We start from the raw sequence: 14,135 nt of genomic DNA, 5'->3' as shown, positions 1-14,135 counted from the left end.
TCAGTATCTCCATTTCTCTATCAAAATTGATTACCCCACTCTTGCTTAGAGTTAAGACCCTAATTTCAGATTGAACTACATCTTTTCCAAACATTGTGGGAAATTTTATCATACCCTGGTCACTATTTCTCATAAAACTTACTGAAATACATTCCAAGAATTCTTCCTCTCTATCACTGGTGCTCATTACATTTATCCAGTCCATATGTAAATGATGTTACCTATGATTACTGCACTTCGAACTTCCTGATTATACCATACCCTATATCACCCCTACAGTTTGATGATCTCAAAACCATTCCCATCAATGTTTGTTGTCCCTTGCTATATTTTTCTGTTTGCTGAACATAAAAGAATCTTACATCCTTTTCATCTGATCAGAGATTCTCTCTCATGAATACACTGTTCCCATTCTTTATCATCTGCACTGCTCTATCTTCTATTCCTTTCACCTATCCCTCATAAATGTCAAACATCCTTTGATATTCAGTTCCCAGTGCTGGTCACTCTGCAGCCACATCTAACATACCCTCTTATTCGACCTTTCATTCACCTAGATGTGGCAGACAGCAGAGCTTAGATCTGACTTGTTGGTTGTGTGATTGCTTAGCCCTGCGTATCATTTGCTGCTTATGCTGTTTGACATGCAAGTAATCCTGCTTTGCAGCTTTATTGGGTTGACACATCATTTTTAGGTGTGCCTGATCCTACTTCTGGGAAGCCCTCTTGCACTCTTCATCAGAGCAAGGTTGATCTGATGGGTTGATGATAATGGTAGAGTGCCAGACCATGAATTTACAAATTCAGGTTCAATACATTTCTGTTGTTCTTGATGGGCCACAGTTCCTCAAAGATGCCCAACTTTGCATTGTTAGATATGTATAATATTGAACCCATTTAGCAAGATGGCAGTCCACACAATTCATTAGAGGATATCCTCACTGTAAAGATGGGAGAAAATTTCCACAAGAACTGTGCAGTGTTTACTCTTACCACTATCATCATGGATGGACAGGTAGATTGACGAGGATAAGGACAGGTCAGGAATGGTGATGGTGGTGTATGTGAAATTGTTTATATGGTATGAATCTAAAATTATGAGTATAACAGGTTATGGGGAAATTTGTTGATAAGGAGGACTTCGCAGGTGCAAAAGGGTGAATTCCTGTCATTCCCTATGCATTCAATTGCATTCCTGTTTGACTTTTCTATGGGAGGTTGATACAGTTGAGTTCCATAAACATGTATGAGTCAACCATTTTGCTATGAGTCTGGAGTTACATACAGGCCAGACCATGTAATGGTAACAGATTTCCTTCACTAAAGGGCACTAGTGAACATGTTTCATGTTATTACAATGATTTCATGATTTATCAATTTCATTTCAATTTCATCACTTGCCACATTAGACTATGAACCCAATGTAACCAATCATTAGCCTGGGCCTCTGAATTGCTAGTCCAGATCATTACCACTAATCATTGCTTCCTCTTCAGGAACACAAGCTTCAAAGCATAATAGAACAAAGAACTGTGGGTGCTGCAGATCTGAAAAAAAACTGTTCTGATGAAGAGTCACTGGACCTGAAACTGTAACTCTGCTTTATTCCCGTAACTGCAGGCAAACCTATTGAGTTTTATGGAAGTTATTCTGGCAGTTATGTAGTTAATTTAGTGTTGTAATGCTTGCCTGGGATCATATTACAGGGCTCCAGTAACAGATAATGGTAGTGCATTGTGATAGGCTAGTTAAATCACTGAGGAGAAAGTGAGGTCTGCAGATGCTGGAGATCAGAGCTGGAAATGTGTTGCTGGAAAAGCGCAGCAGGTCAGGCAGCATCCAGGGAACAGGAGAATTGACGTTTCGGGCATAAGCCCTTCTTCAGGAATGAGGAAAGTTTATCCAGCAGGCTAAGATAAAAGGTAGGGAGGAGGGACTTGGGGGAGGGGCGTCGGAAATGCGATAGGTGGAAAGAGGTCAAGGTGAGAGTGATAGGTCAGACTGGGGTGGGGCGGAGAGGTCAGGAAGAAGATTGCAGGTTAGGAAGGCGGTGCTGAGTTCGATGGATTTGATTGAGACAAGGTGGGGGGAGGGGAAATGAGGAAACTGGTGAAATCCGAGTTCATCCCTTGTGGTTGGAGGGTTCCTAGGGGGAAGATGAGGCGCTCTTCCTCCAACCGTCGTTTTGTTGTGGTCTGGCGATGGAGGAGTCCAAAGACCTGCATATCCTTGGTGGAGTGGGAGGGGGAGTTGAAGTGTTGAGCCACAGGGTGGTTGGGTTGGTTGGTCCGGGTGTCCCAGAGGTGTTCTCTGAAACGCTCCGCAAGTAGGCGGCCTGTCTCCCCAATATAGAGGAGGCCACATCGGGTGCAGAGGATGCAATAGATGATGTGTGTGGAGGTGCAGGTGAATCTGTGGCGGATATGGAAGTTTCCTTTGGGGCCTTGGAGGGAGGTGAGGGGGGAGGTATGGGCGCAAGTCTTGCACCTCCTGCGGTTGCAGGGGAAGGTGCCGGGAGTTAAATCACTGGTAGATGAGCTAATGCTGAAGATGATAGTGGTGTAATGTGATAGGTTAAGTGTATTGTACGGAATCAGTGTGGCAGATGATGATTAGCCTAGAAAGACAAAGCAAGCAAGCATGATTGGTTATGCTAATGTTATCGGATAAGTGCGGGAAAAACAACTGTATAAACTGCAGAAGAACAAAGAGCTTGTTGGCAGTCAGGGAAGACATTTTTCTGGCTGCGACAGCTTTAATTTTAAGATTAAACTTTAATTTTGTAAGGGTTTTCTGCATCTCCTGGTAATTTTTTATAGAACATTGAGTAATTCTTCCACAACAAGTTATTCCAGTATTTCTGTTTTTGACTTCAAAGTATTGTAGAGCTTGAGGGAGAATTAGGTTTTATTCTCACATGTAATCAAGTACAAAAGTACAAGAGTACAGTGAAAAGTGTACAAAGTCACTGTTCACTGGCACTACCTAAGGTACAAAAACTTATTTTTTAAAAGACCATCTTAGATACTGAAATAACTGCACCAAGACGAGTATCCAGTACCTAGTCACCCTTTATTTAATTGTGCACAGTACACTGGCTTTGGCCAGCTAGCACAGAGTCAGTTCCCTGTACTGAGGAAATTCTAAATCCTCTTGTTATATTGGTCGACCAGGGTTTCTTCATTGACCCAAGTTAACAACCCCATTCAAGGATCTCATAGTGAACAAGATCCACCTGGTTCCAAGAAAACAGATACAAAAACCAAAACAACCATCTAAAATACAAAAGCAGAATTTTTTAAAAAATCACAAGCAAAAGTACAAAAACAACAGAACCAAGAGAAAACAGAAAATTCCAGATCCAAATGTCTTAACTCCGTAAGATAGTCCCTCCTCAAAGCTTTGGGTCTCAGTGCTACTGTTGCCGCAGGCCTTAGAACCCGCTCCCACAGGCCCTCGGAGCTCACTCCACTGCCACCCTCGGCCTTCAGAATGCAGGCTCTTGGACTCACATCAGCTGCCACTGGAAGGGCTTGTAGCTCACTCCAGCTACTGCCGCAGCGCCTTGGACCTCACTCCTACTGCCACCGCAGGCCTCCGAAACTCACTCCCACAAGCCCTCGGACCCCACTCCCGCAGACCCTCGGAACTTGCTCCTACAGACCCTCTGATCCCGCTCCTGCAGGCCCTCGGACCCCGCTCCCACAGACCCTCGGACCCCGCTCCCGCAGACCCTCGGAACCCGTCCCCACAGGCCCTCGAACCCCGCTCCCGCAGACCCTCGGACCCCGCTCCCGCAGACCCTCGGATCCCGCTCCTGGAGGCCCTTGGAACTCGTTCCTTCAGGCCATTGGAATTCATTCATTTACCGCTCCAGGCCCTTGGAATTTGCTCCTTGAATCTGTTGCTGCCGCTGCTGAATCCTGACACATACTGACCCAACTTGCTGCTGCCATTCTGTTCTTGCTCTCGCCAATACCCCACCAAAGATACCGCACAACTTCAAATGAAAAAAAAATGAGCAAAAGTAATAGAAAAAAGAAAAATGGAAAAAGAAATAAAAGTAGATGATAGCAGATGAGCCCCGGGTTCAGCAGCTCGAACACTGTGCTGCCACTGCATTGCCATGTTGAGTCAAATTGAATGGGATGTGTGTTCACAGAGGTAGAAAGTTGAAGCGTTTCCAGGACACAAGACTGAGGAACATTGGACTTCTAATTTTTAAAAAAATTAATCTATTTTTCCAATTAACTTCTTTAAAGGTGTAAAGAGATTAAACATGTAATCTAGAGATTATATATCACTAGAGCAAGTAAGACGAAACCAAGTCTCCTGGCCTGGTGGGGGAGGGGGGGGCACGACTCTGCCCAAAAGAGGGTGCCTAATAACATTGAATTGTAGAATCATGAAGTACCATAGGTTCCCTACAATGTAGAAAGAGGCCATTTGGCCCATTGAGACTGCACTGGCTCTTTGAACAGCATCCCACCCAGGTGGGCGGCACGGTGGCACAGTGGTTAGCACTGCTGCCTCACAGCGCCTGAGACCCGGGTTCAATTCCCACCTCAGGCGACTGACTGTGTGGAGTTTGCACGTTCTCCCTGTGTCTGCGTGGGTTTCCTCCGGGTGCTCCGGTTTCCTCCCACAGTCCAAAGATGTGCAGGTCAGGTGAATTGGCCATGCTAAATTGCCCGTAGTGTTAGGTAAGGGGTAAATGTAGGGGTATGGGTGGGTTGTGCTTCGACATGTCGGTGTGGACCTGTTGGGCCGAAGGGCCTGTTTCCACGCTGTAATATAATCTAATCTAAACCCCTTACCCTATCCCTGTAATCCCGCTTTTATCATGGTTAATCCACATAGACTACACATCGCTGGACGTAATGGACAGTTTATCATGGCCAATCCACCTAACCTGCACATTTATGGGCTGTGGGAGGAAAACTTAGCATGTGACAGAAACCCACACTGACATGAGGAGAACATGCAAACTCCACACAGTCACCTGAGGCTGGAATCAAATCCAGCTCCCTGGCACTGTGAGGCAGCAGTGCTAACCACTGAGCCAACGTGCCATCAGACTTTTATGGCATAACCACAATGTTAAGCAGCTGGAAGCTGGTCACTAAAGTGTTACCTGGTTGCCACTGAGGTGCATTTCAGTCAGGCTGTTGAGAAAGGGAAGGTTGGCAATGCTCCTGATCCGGTTGTATGAGAGGTTCAGAACTGTCAGACCTTTGCAGTTTTCTAATCCTTGGAGAGTTTCAACCTCATTGTGTGCCAGGTTCAAAACCATCAGGACAGGTAAAGCACTGAGCCATGAAATACTGCAAAACATAACATACACATCCATCAAGAGAGAGAGAATAAACTTCAACAATTGATGATGAAGTACAAAATGATGTTATTAATTTAATTGGCAATTTTCCATTTCGTGATAAAAATTGATCTTGGGCAGTACTGTAAAATGGATTGTGGCACATTGCCTGCCATAATATGACCAGCATTTACTGCTACTGACTTCAATTAAAAGCCTATAGACTCTGAGAGAGAGATTTAATGGCTCAAGTTTGAGATCACATGAGAAAGGGAATGAAGAGTACAATGAGGTGTTTCCTGAATTCAATTCAGTAAATATCCAGGAAGGACAAATGGCATCCAAAAATTGCAATGCTTGTATTTGCAAGCCAATTCTGCAGCAATTAACAAGCGAAAGGTGCATTTAAATAATAATTGATTACTACCTTTATTGCATAGTGAAGGGCGGTTTATTTGCAAGACTGAAACTGTTAGCTTAACACACTATCCTAGCATGGGTAGAATCCCTAAATCTTTCAGTTGTCATTTTTACTACCCTTTGAAATAGCCCTTTAATTCATAACATCATTCAGCATAAAAGTCATTCCAACTATGAAGCCTGTGTCAGCTTTTTGAAAGAGCTATTCAATTAGTCTCATGCACCCGGCCTTTGCCCTGTATATTGTTCGTTTTCATGCAACTACCCAACTACCCCCATGAAAATTTTTCTGGGAGTGCATTCCAGATTATAGCACATCGCTGCATAACGTAATTTGTATCATCTCCCCTCTGGTTCATTTGCCATTTTCCTTAAAAATATATCTTCTGGTTATCAATCCTCCTGTTTGTGCAAATAGTTAACTCCCAACTCATTCTATCAACCCCTCACACGAATCCTTTGAGAATAAAGCCTTTTTTATATTCATTTAGTATCTGACAGTAATAATTTGAAGAACAAGGATCTCATGCAAATGTCACTTCGTCCATCAATCACACTCCTTCCCCAAAACCTTTCCCCCACTTATCTAAATTTTGCAGAATCTACAAAATCGAAAATAAACCATTTGAGGAGTTAACCTTCTAGTGAAGTTTTTCCCTGAGACTTAGAGTGATCTAATGAGACATTAGGCTCCCAGTTGAATATTCTAAGTTTTATTAAGCAATCCTAATTATTTCAGAATTCCTTTCACTCACTTCCAAACATTTTCAAGGAGGGGCTTGTCTGTAGATTGTCTGCTCAGAACTATTCATTGTCAACTTGTTCTATACTGTTGTTGTGTCACAGTTTGAGGACTGTAGATGCTCTGGCTAATTCAAGGACCAATCAATGATGATTAGACAAAAATAATGCTGTAATCTGTCATCATCAGGAGAGCAAGTTTCGAATAAAAACATGGTGTGTAAGGCTTTTCAAATACAACTCATCACCGTTTTACCTCCTTGGTTCAGGAAGGAAATAATCAGGAGGGGAATAACAAAAGGAAATCAGTAGAAAGGGAAGGTTAAGAGGCCTTGATGGAAACATACTGAAGATTATCAATGAAACTGACACTTACCTACAAATAGAATTGAGCGACACATTCAGCTCACGTAAATTCACAAAGGGACACAGGCTCTCAAACTGTAGTTCTTTCAATTCATTTAAGGAGATGTTTATTTTTAAAATCCTGTGTTGTGAAGAGAATGAGGCATGCAAATCATTTTCATATTGTAATTGGTTTTGTACATTTTGAGTTCAGCCATTCTGAAGCCTCATTTAGAAACCTTGCAAAGAAAGGGCCAGCTGAGAAACCAGGCTGTTTGACAATTTATATCCACTGAAAATGAAGCATCTAAGGGGCATATTTTCACTAACAAGGCACCTCTATAAAGGCCATTGCATGCACTATTTCAGCTCATCGAAGTTGGGAAAGCTGAGGGTCTGAAGAAGTTGGGCTTATTAGCCCAGGAAGTGGTTAGGAGGTGGACAAGTGCTAAGACAGGCTAGCTAAAAAGTGCACCTTGGCTCTCTTGGACGTTGTTTCAATTATATAAAAGGTTGCAAGGCCTTCAAGGCTTCACCTCTCACACACCTTCATCCCCTTATATTCCTGATGTCACCTTCATGTCTCCCTGTATGTCCACTCGTATCCTCCAAAAAACTCACCTGCTATCCGGTATAGACACACCTCAGGAGCCATGTGGCGGAACAAAAAAAAACTTTGAACATTTTAATCGAGGTCTCACTCAAACATACTTGACAGTGAAAAAAGCTGTCATTCCTGAAATCTATTCAAAAAATCTAATTCCCCTCAAGTGGTTGTTCCATTGAAAACTAATGTCTATTTTACTAACTACGTCAAAATCAGCTAAACCTTTTTTAATTTACTCAAACTATCCAAATATTTATACAGAACTCTGTGGGAGAAGTGCTTCTGGATCTATTGAAAATCAGCCAAGCATTCATAATGAGTTCTGTAATAACAACAAACTTTTGGAAATGTAAATAATGGGGTCTACTGAAATAGCAAAAAGAGAGAAAAAAACTAATGCTTCTTTCTAAGTTACATAAGTGGCCTGTCAATCAATACTCCATTAACATGTAAACATTTCTTTTATTCTAAGAGAAGGAAGCAGACTTTTTTCAAATTTAAATGGCTAGAGTTAAAATCGTGTCAGATTATGTCACTTATATACAGCAGGCAGTGAAGTAAGCTGACCTTCACAACAAGAGGAATTGAGTATAGAAGCAAAGAGGTCCTTCTGCAGCTGTATAGGGCCCTGGTGCGACCACACCTGGAATATTGTGTGCAGTTTTGCTCTCCAAATTTGAGGAAAGACATTCTGGCTATTGAGAGAGTGCAGTGTAGGTTCATGTGGTCAATTCCCAGAATGGCGGGACTATCTTACGCTGAAAGATTGGAGAAACTGGGCTTGTTTATGCTTGACGGTTGAGAGGGGATCTGATTGAGACCTATAAGATTATTAAAGGATTGGACACTCTGGAGGCAGGAAGCATGTTTCCGCTGATGGGTGAGTCCCGAACCAGAGGACACAGTTTAAAAATAAGGGGTAGGCCACTTAGAACAGAGTTGAGGAGAAACTTCACCCAGAGAATGGTGGGTATATGGAATGCTCTGCCCCAGAAGGTTGTGGAGGCCAAGTCTCTGGATACTTTCAAGAAAGAGTTGGATAGAGCTCTTGAGGATAGTGGAATCAAAGGTTATGGGGATAAGGCAGGAACAGGATACTGATTGAGGATGATCAGCCTTGATCATAATGAATGGTGGTGCTGGCTCGAAGGGTAGAATGGCCTACTCCTGCACCTATTATCTATTGTCTATTAAGTAGACCTTAAATCCACCCTTTACACGTTGTTATGCATCCTCCATAGAATCATGATTCCATGAAGGCTCAAGAGGATACTGAATAAGTACAAAACAAAAGGCAGTATTCTGAAGGGTGTTAAGGAACTAAAAGACTTGGGTGTACATATACATAAATCAAGAAAGGTGGCAGGACAGGTAGAGAGAGCTGTCAATAAAGCGTTCAGTAGACCGGGCTTCATAAATAGGACTTAAGAGTACAAGAGCAGGGAGGGCATAATGAACTTATGTAAGACACTGGTTAGATTTCAGATGGAGTATTGTGCATAGGCATAGGCATCACACTTCAGGAAGGCAATTAATGCATTGAAGACAGTGCATAAGAGGTTACCAAAAATGATTCAGTGGATGAGACATTTCAGCAATGAAGAAAGATTTGGAACTTCAAATATATGAGAAGGAAGAGACAGACCCAAGTGAACATAGTTCTCTTAGAGACTGAGCCTGGGGAATAATAATGGGGACCCAGAAAATGGCAGAATTAAATAAATACTTTGTCTCAGTCTTCACAGTAGAATATTTGAAATGCACTTCAAATTTATTAAATAATCAAGTAGCAAAAGGAGGAGAGGAAAGAAGCACAATTACTCTGACAAGAGAAAAAAGGTGCTGGCAAAACTAATGAGGCTAAAGACTAATAAGTCATCCTGATTTGATGGATTACATCCTAGTACATTAAAAGGAGTAGCTTCAGAGATAGTGGGTGCACAGTAGGAACCTTCCAAGAATCCATAAATTCCAGAAAAGTTCTAGATAGTTGGGAAACTGCCAAAGTAACACTTTTGTTTTAAAAGAGGAGACAAAACCAGGTAACAATTGGTCAGTTTGCTTAACGTCTGTGATTGTAAGTTTGTTAGTTTTTTTAAAATAAACAATATTATAGCAGGTTGTTTAGAAATACATAATATGATCAATCAGAATCAACATGTCTTCATGAAGAGGAAATCATGCCTGACAAATCTATTGGAATTATTTAAGGAAGTAACAAGTAGAAGAGATAAAGGGGAAATAGCAGATGTCATATATTTGGATTTTCAGGAGGTGTTGATAAGGCATCACACATTAGGCTACTTAATAAGTTAAGAGCTTATGATGTTAGATGTTGTATATTAGTGTGGATAATGGTTTTGCTAACTATAGAAGACCGACAGTTGGGATAAGGGGCATGTCAGAATGGCAACCTGTAAATAGTGGTGTGCCACATGGATCTAACTATTACCTTCCCAGTTACCTTGCTCCCACTCCCACCTTACTATTTATCTCTCAGCACCCCCACTCCCAATTCCTGATTGGGCTTATGCCCGAAACATGAATTCCCCTGCTCCTCGGATGCTGCCTGATCTGCTGTGCTTTTTCAGTGCCACACTTTTCAACTCTGATCTCCAGCATCTGCAATCCTCACTTTCTCTCTGCCACAGTGATCAGTGCTGAGGCTGCAATTATTTACAATACATATTAATAATTCAGATGAGGAAAGTAAATATACAGTTGACAAGTTTACAGGTGACATAAAAATAGATGGGAAGGCACCTAGTGAAGTGGCACAAGGAGTTTTCAGAGGGATACAGACTAATTAAGCAAGTGGGCAAAAACCTGACAGGTGGAATATAATATGGTAAAATATGAGGCGATAAACTTTGGCAGGAAGAATAAAGAAGCTGAATAATATTGAAATGGAGCAAGACTACGGAAAGCTCTAGAAGAGAGGGATATGGAAGTCTGCATGCATGGATCACAAAAACTAGTATTCAAGTTCAGTAATAGGGAAGGCAAATGGAATGTTGGCAGGAAAGTGGAGTTGAGCATTATCAGATCAGTCATGATGGCACTGAATGGCATCACAGACGCAATGGGGCTGAATGGCCTACTCCTGCTTCTACATTTTATGGTCTTAAAATCTTACGGACTGTTTTCGTTTGACTGGAGAGGCTAACAGGAGATTTGATGGAGATTTCGGACAAGTTGGACCGAAGGGTCTGTTTCCGTGCTGTACATCTCTATAACTCTATTGGTTCTGGTCATATCTGGGGATACAAAGATGCTAATACCACACATAAACAGAGTGAGCTCCAGGGAACAGTTTTAAAGTGTTTTGCAAAAGAAGCAAAGGTGAGGTGAGAAAATGTTTTTACACAAAACTTGTAGTTAGCATATGGAATGCACTGCCTGGTAGTGTGGTGGAGGCAGGTTCAATTGAGGCATTTAAGAGGGAAAACTGGATGATTATTTAAAGAGAAACAATGGGCAGAGTCAGGGGGAAAAGATGAGATTGTCAATAAGTGAAAACCCTCAGAGGGCAGTGCAGAAATGATGGGCTGAATTACCTCCTTCTGCACCATAACAAGTCTATGATTCTGTGATTAGGTCAAATACATCTTTCCCTGTTTGTTTCTTCATCACCTGACGCTGACATGACTCAGCTAACCTGTCCTAAAGTTCTCAGCACTTAGCCTCATCCAAACAGTTCAGTTTTGCATTGTGTGAGGAAGATGTATTCAGTTACAATTACTAAGGCATGTTTTTCACACAAATTATTACATGAGTATGAGAATCTTACATTGAAATGTAACAGATGGGAGAGTGTGAGCTTAAAATAAAATCAAAATTGAATAATTATTCACAAGGAAACCCTGTCAACTGGATGATTAGGTCCATAATTATAATTACTAAATTAATTGGTAACTCTTTCTGTGACTTGTAAAACAACAAGGCTTCCGCTGCAACATTTATTGGTTAGTGGATAGATCCATTGCAAGGTGTGACAGCTATCCTATTGTTCAAAAATCAACTAATATAGCAAAATGGATCTCTTTACAGTCCCGGAGTACAAATATACCTGTGGGCTTTTACTCCAAACATAAAGTTAAACACTAGATCTTTCAGATGAGACATTTTCATGTCAAGCGTGAAGTATGGCCCCTGTGTATCCACATTCCAGATGAAAGGAATTTTGGTCATTTCAGTGCAATGGTCTTCAACAAAGTGACGCTCAATCACATTTCTAGCCATCGTCAATGAATCTTCAAGTTCTTGTTTTCTAGCTGAAAAAAAAGTACATGTTAACTGATAGGAATTTATACATGAGTTGGTGGTATAATGGTTATATCACTGATGTAATAAAGCAAAGGCATAAAAAAATGCTCTCAAGATACTGGTTTACATCCAAGCATGGTAGCTGATGGAATTTAAGTAATTAACAATTCCAAGCTTAATAATTAGCCTTGGTAATTGTGACCATGGAACAATCAATGATTGTCATGTAAAACTCAATGTGGTTCATAGAACATAGAACAATTCAGCGCAGAACAGGCCCTTTGGCCCTCAATGTTGCGCCGACCTGTGAATTATTCTCAGCTCGTCCCCCTACACTATCCCATCATCCATGTGCTTATCCAAGGATTGTTTAAATCTCCATAATGTGGCTGAGTTAACTACATTGGCAAGTAGGACATTCCACGCCCTTACCACACTCTGCGTAAAGAACGTGCCTCTGACATCTGTCTTAAATCTATCACCCCTCAATTTATAGTTATGCCCCACATACAAGCTGACGTCATCATCCTCGGAAAAAGACTTTCACCATCTACCCTATCTAATTCTCTGATCATCTTGTATGTTCACTAATAGTCTTGAAGAGGTGTGCCATCCTTACCATACCCAGCCTACACTGCAACTCTAGATCCACAACAATATGTTCACTCTTAACTCCCCTCTGTAATGTACTGACAAGCCACTCAGTTCAATGGCAAATAGGATTGGGAAACAAATGCTGCCCTTGCCAGCAACACACACATCCCATTAAAAAATAATAACAAATAGCTATATATTTAACGAAAGATTGAAATCAGAAACAGACTTCTCACGAATGAATGGAGTAGGATTTACATCTGATTATTCATGACCATGAAGATCATAGTTATAGCTTATCGTTTTGATTTTAGCTTTGTGCTATTTAGAGAAGGAAAGGGGCATTAGGGTGTTTGGAGACAGTTGATCATGAGGTGAAACTTGCAGGAATATGATCAACCAGATTTGGCAACGCAAAAGAGAGAAAAAATAGTTAGCTGGCTTCCTTCTACTAAACATTATTCAACAGAAAAGACTCACATGCACAGACATTGGGAAGGTTGTAAGTTTATGCACGATGAATGTCAGTTTGGATGGAGGACATGAGTGCAGCCATTGATGTACAACATATTTTAACACAAGTCTGTAAGTTTAAGAGTGGGAAGGGGCAATTAGAATAAAAAAAAATCAAATCAACTAATCAGGAAAATTTAGGCAGTGCCTCATTACACTTTATTCATTTGCATTATGTAGGGGCTTTTTATTTTCTTTATTTTGGGTGTACCAAAATGGGAGAATGATTGCTTTAAACCAAGGACCACAAAAGGAGTTTCTGCAACAAAATAAGTTATGAGAACTCTTTGTGAGTTGTATGTAGAGTGTTGCTTTTTACAAGTAGTCGGAGAACATGTCACACCATGCACTGTTGGTGTGTGTAGAGGAAGATTCTCCCAGAGATAGGTTAATGAATGGCAATCTGGATTAGTTGTGGGAGTCATCAACATGACAACAAATCATTGATTGGCTGTTTGACAGCTGAACAGTGAGAGTGCGAGCAATGCAGGAGCAGAACCCTCCAGACTGCAACAGAGAAAGTGTCCCTCTTTCTTTCTTTTTCTCTCTGCAGTGAAGTGAACAAAACATGGAAGATAGCTAGCTATTCTTTCCTACCATTTACAATAAGCCATTGCCTCTAACCAGTGACTGAAAAACCTAACAATTAGGATTCCAGTTGCCAATGTGTCTGCAGTAAAACACTGAAGGAACCTGGGAGAATAAACTGCTCAGATATCAGAAGGATTTGGAAAGCAAAAGGATTGCCTCATTGACTCCTGTGGACTGATACTGCTGAACTGTGTTACCCCAATATTTTTCTCCAGCCGTCACATTCATGTTTACTTCTCTGTGTCTGTCTGAATGTGTGTATGGATTTAAGGAAGTTAGAGTTTCAGCTCGTAGAATTGTTGACAATTCATCAGATAGGAAAATTGGAGACTTTGAGTACTTTGACTGACTTCTGCGACAACCCTAGAAGTGGCTTGAGTATCAGCACACTTTGCCAAGTAGGTTGTGATTTATTGAAGCTAGCTAAAATGATAATTCTTTGTGAACAATTGACTAATATAATATTTTCTGCTTCAAAGTATGGCTTCTGCAACAACATGAGTTCCCGAAGATATATTTTTTTCCCCATTCTGTTTATTAACAATGCATACAACTATTTCATGATAGTGAAAGTTGTATGTTTGCATTTTCACAAAAGACCTTGCCTTCCCAAAACGGTCATAGGCCAATACTGTTCTACAAACAGATAAAACTAAAACAGACATGATCTGTTTACAGAAACTGTTTACAAATAATTACTCTAATCAAGGAGGAGCTGATGAAAGTCACCTGGACTTGAAACAT

At 41.1% G+C, this 14,135-nt stretch overlaps 1 protein-coding gene across 6 annotated transcripts in view; it reads right to left on the bottom strand.

Moving 5' to 3' along the window:
• Nucleotides 1-14,135, bottom strand: part of LOC122561825 (uncharacterized) — a 65,917-nt gene that overhangs the window by 47,831 nt on the left and 3,951 nt on the right. For 5 of the 6 annotated variants that reach the window (XM_087999390.1, XM_087999389.1, XM_087999391.1 and 2 more), the window contains exons 2-4: nucleotides 11,497-11,701; nucleotides 6,852-6,962; nucleotides 5,135-5,324 (exon numbers count right to left, since the gene is read on the bottom strand). In XM_087999390.1, coding sequence (XP_087855516.1) covers nucleotides 5,135-5,324; nucleotides 6,852-6,962; nucleotides 11,497-11,669 — 474 coding nt within the window. In that variant the 5' untranslated portion in view covers nucleotides 11,670-11,701. The remainder of the gene's footprint in view (nucleotides 1-5,134; nucleotides 5,325-6,851; nucleotides 6,963-11,496; nucleotides 11,702-14,135) is intronic. The other variant, XM_087999392.1, reaches the window with a different exon arrangement.

The sequence above is a fragment of the Chiloscyllium plagiosum genome, unplaced genomic scaffold, assembly GCF_037043375.1.
Source record: "Chiloscyllium plagiosum isolate Xiang-an unplaced genomic scaffold, Cpla_swu_hap1 HiC_scaffold_23, whole genome shotgun sequence".
Classification (NCBI taxonomy): domain Eukaryota; kingdom Metazoa; phylum Chordata; class Chondrichthyes; order Orectolobiformes; family Hemiscylliidae; genus Chiloscyllium; species Chiloscyllium plagiosum.
The sequence above is the reverse complement of the archived record's forward strand: the minus strand, read 5'-3'. Positions and strand labels throughout refer to the sequence as shown.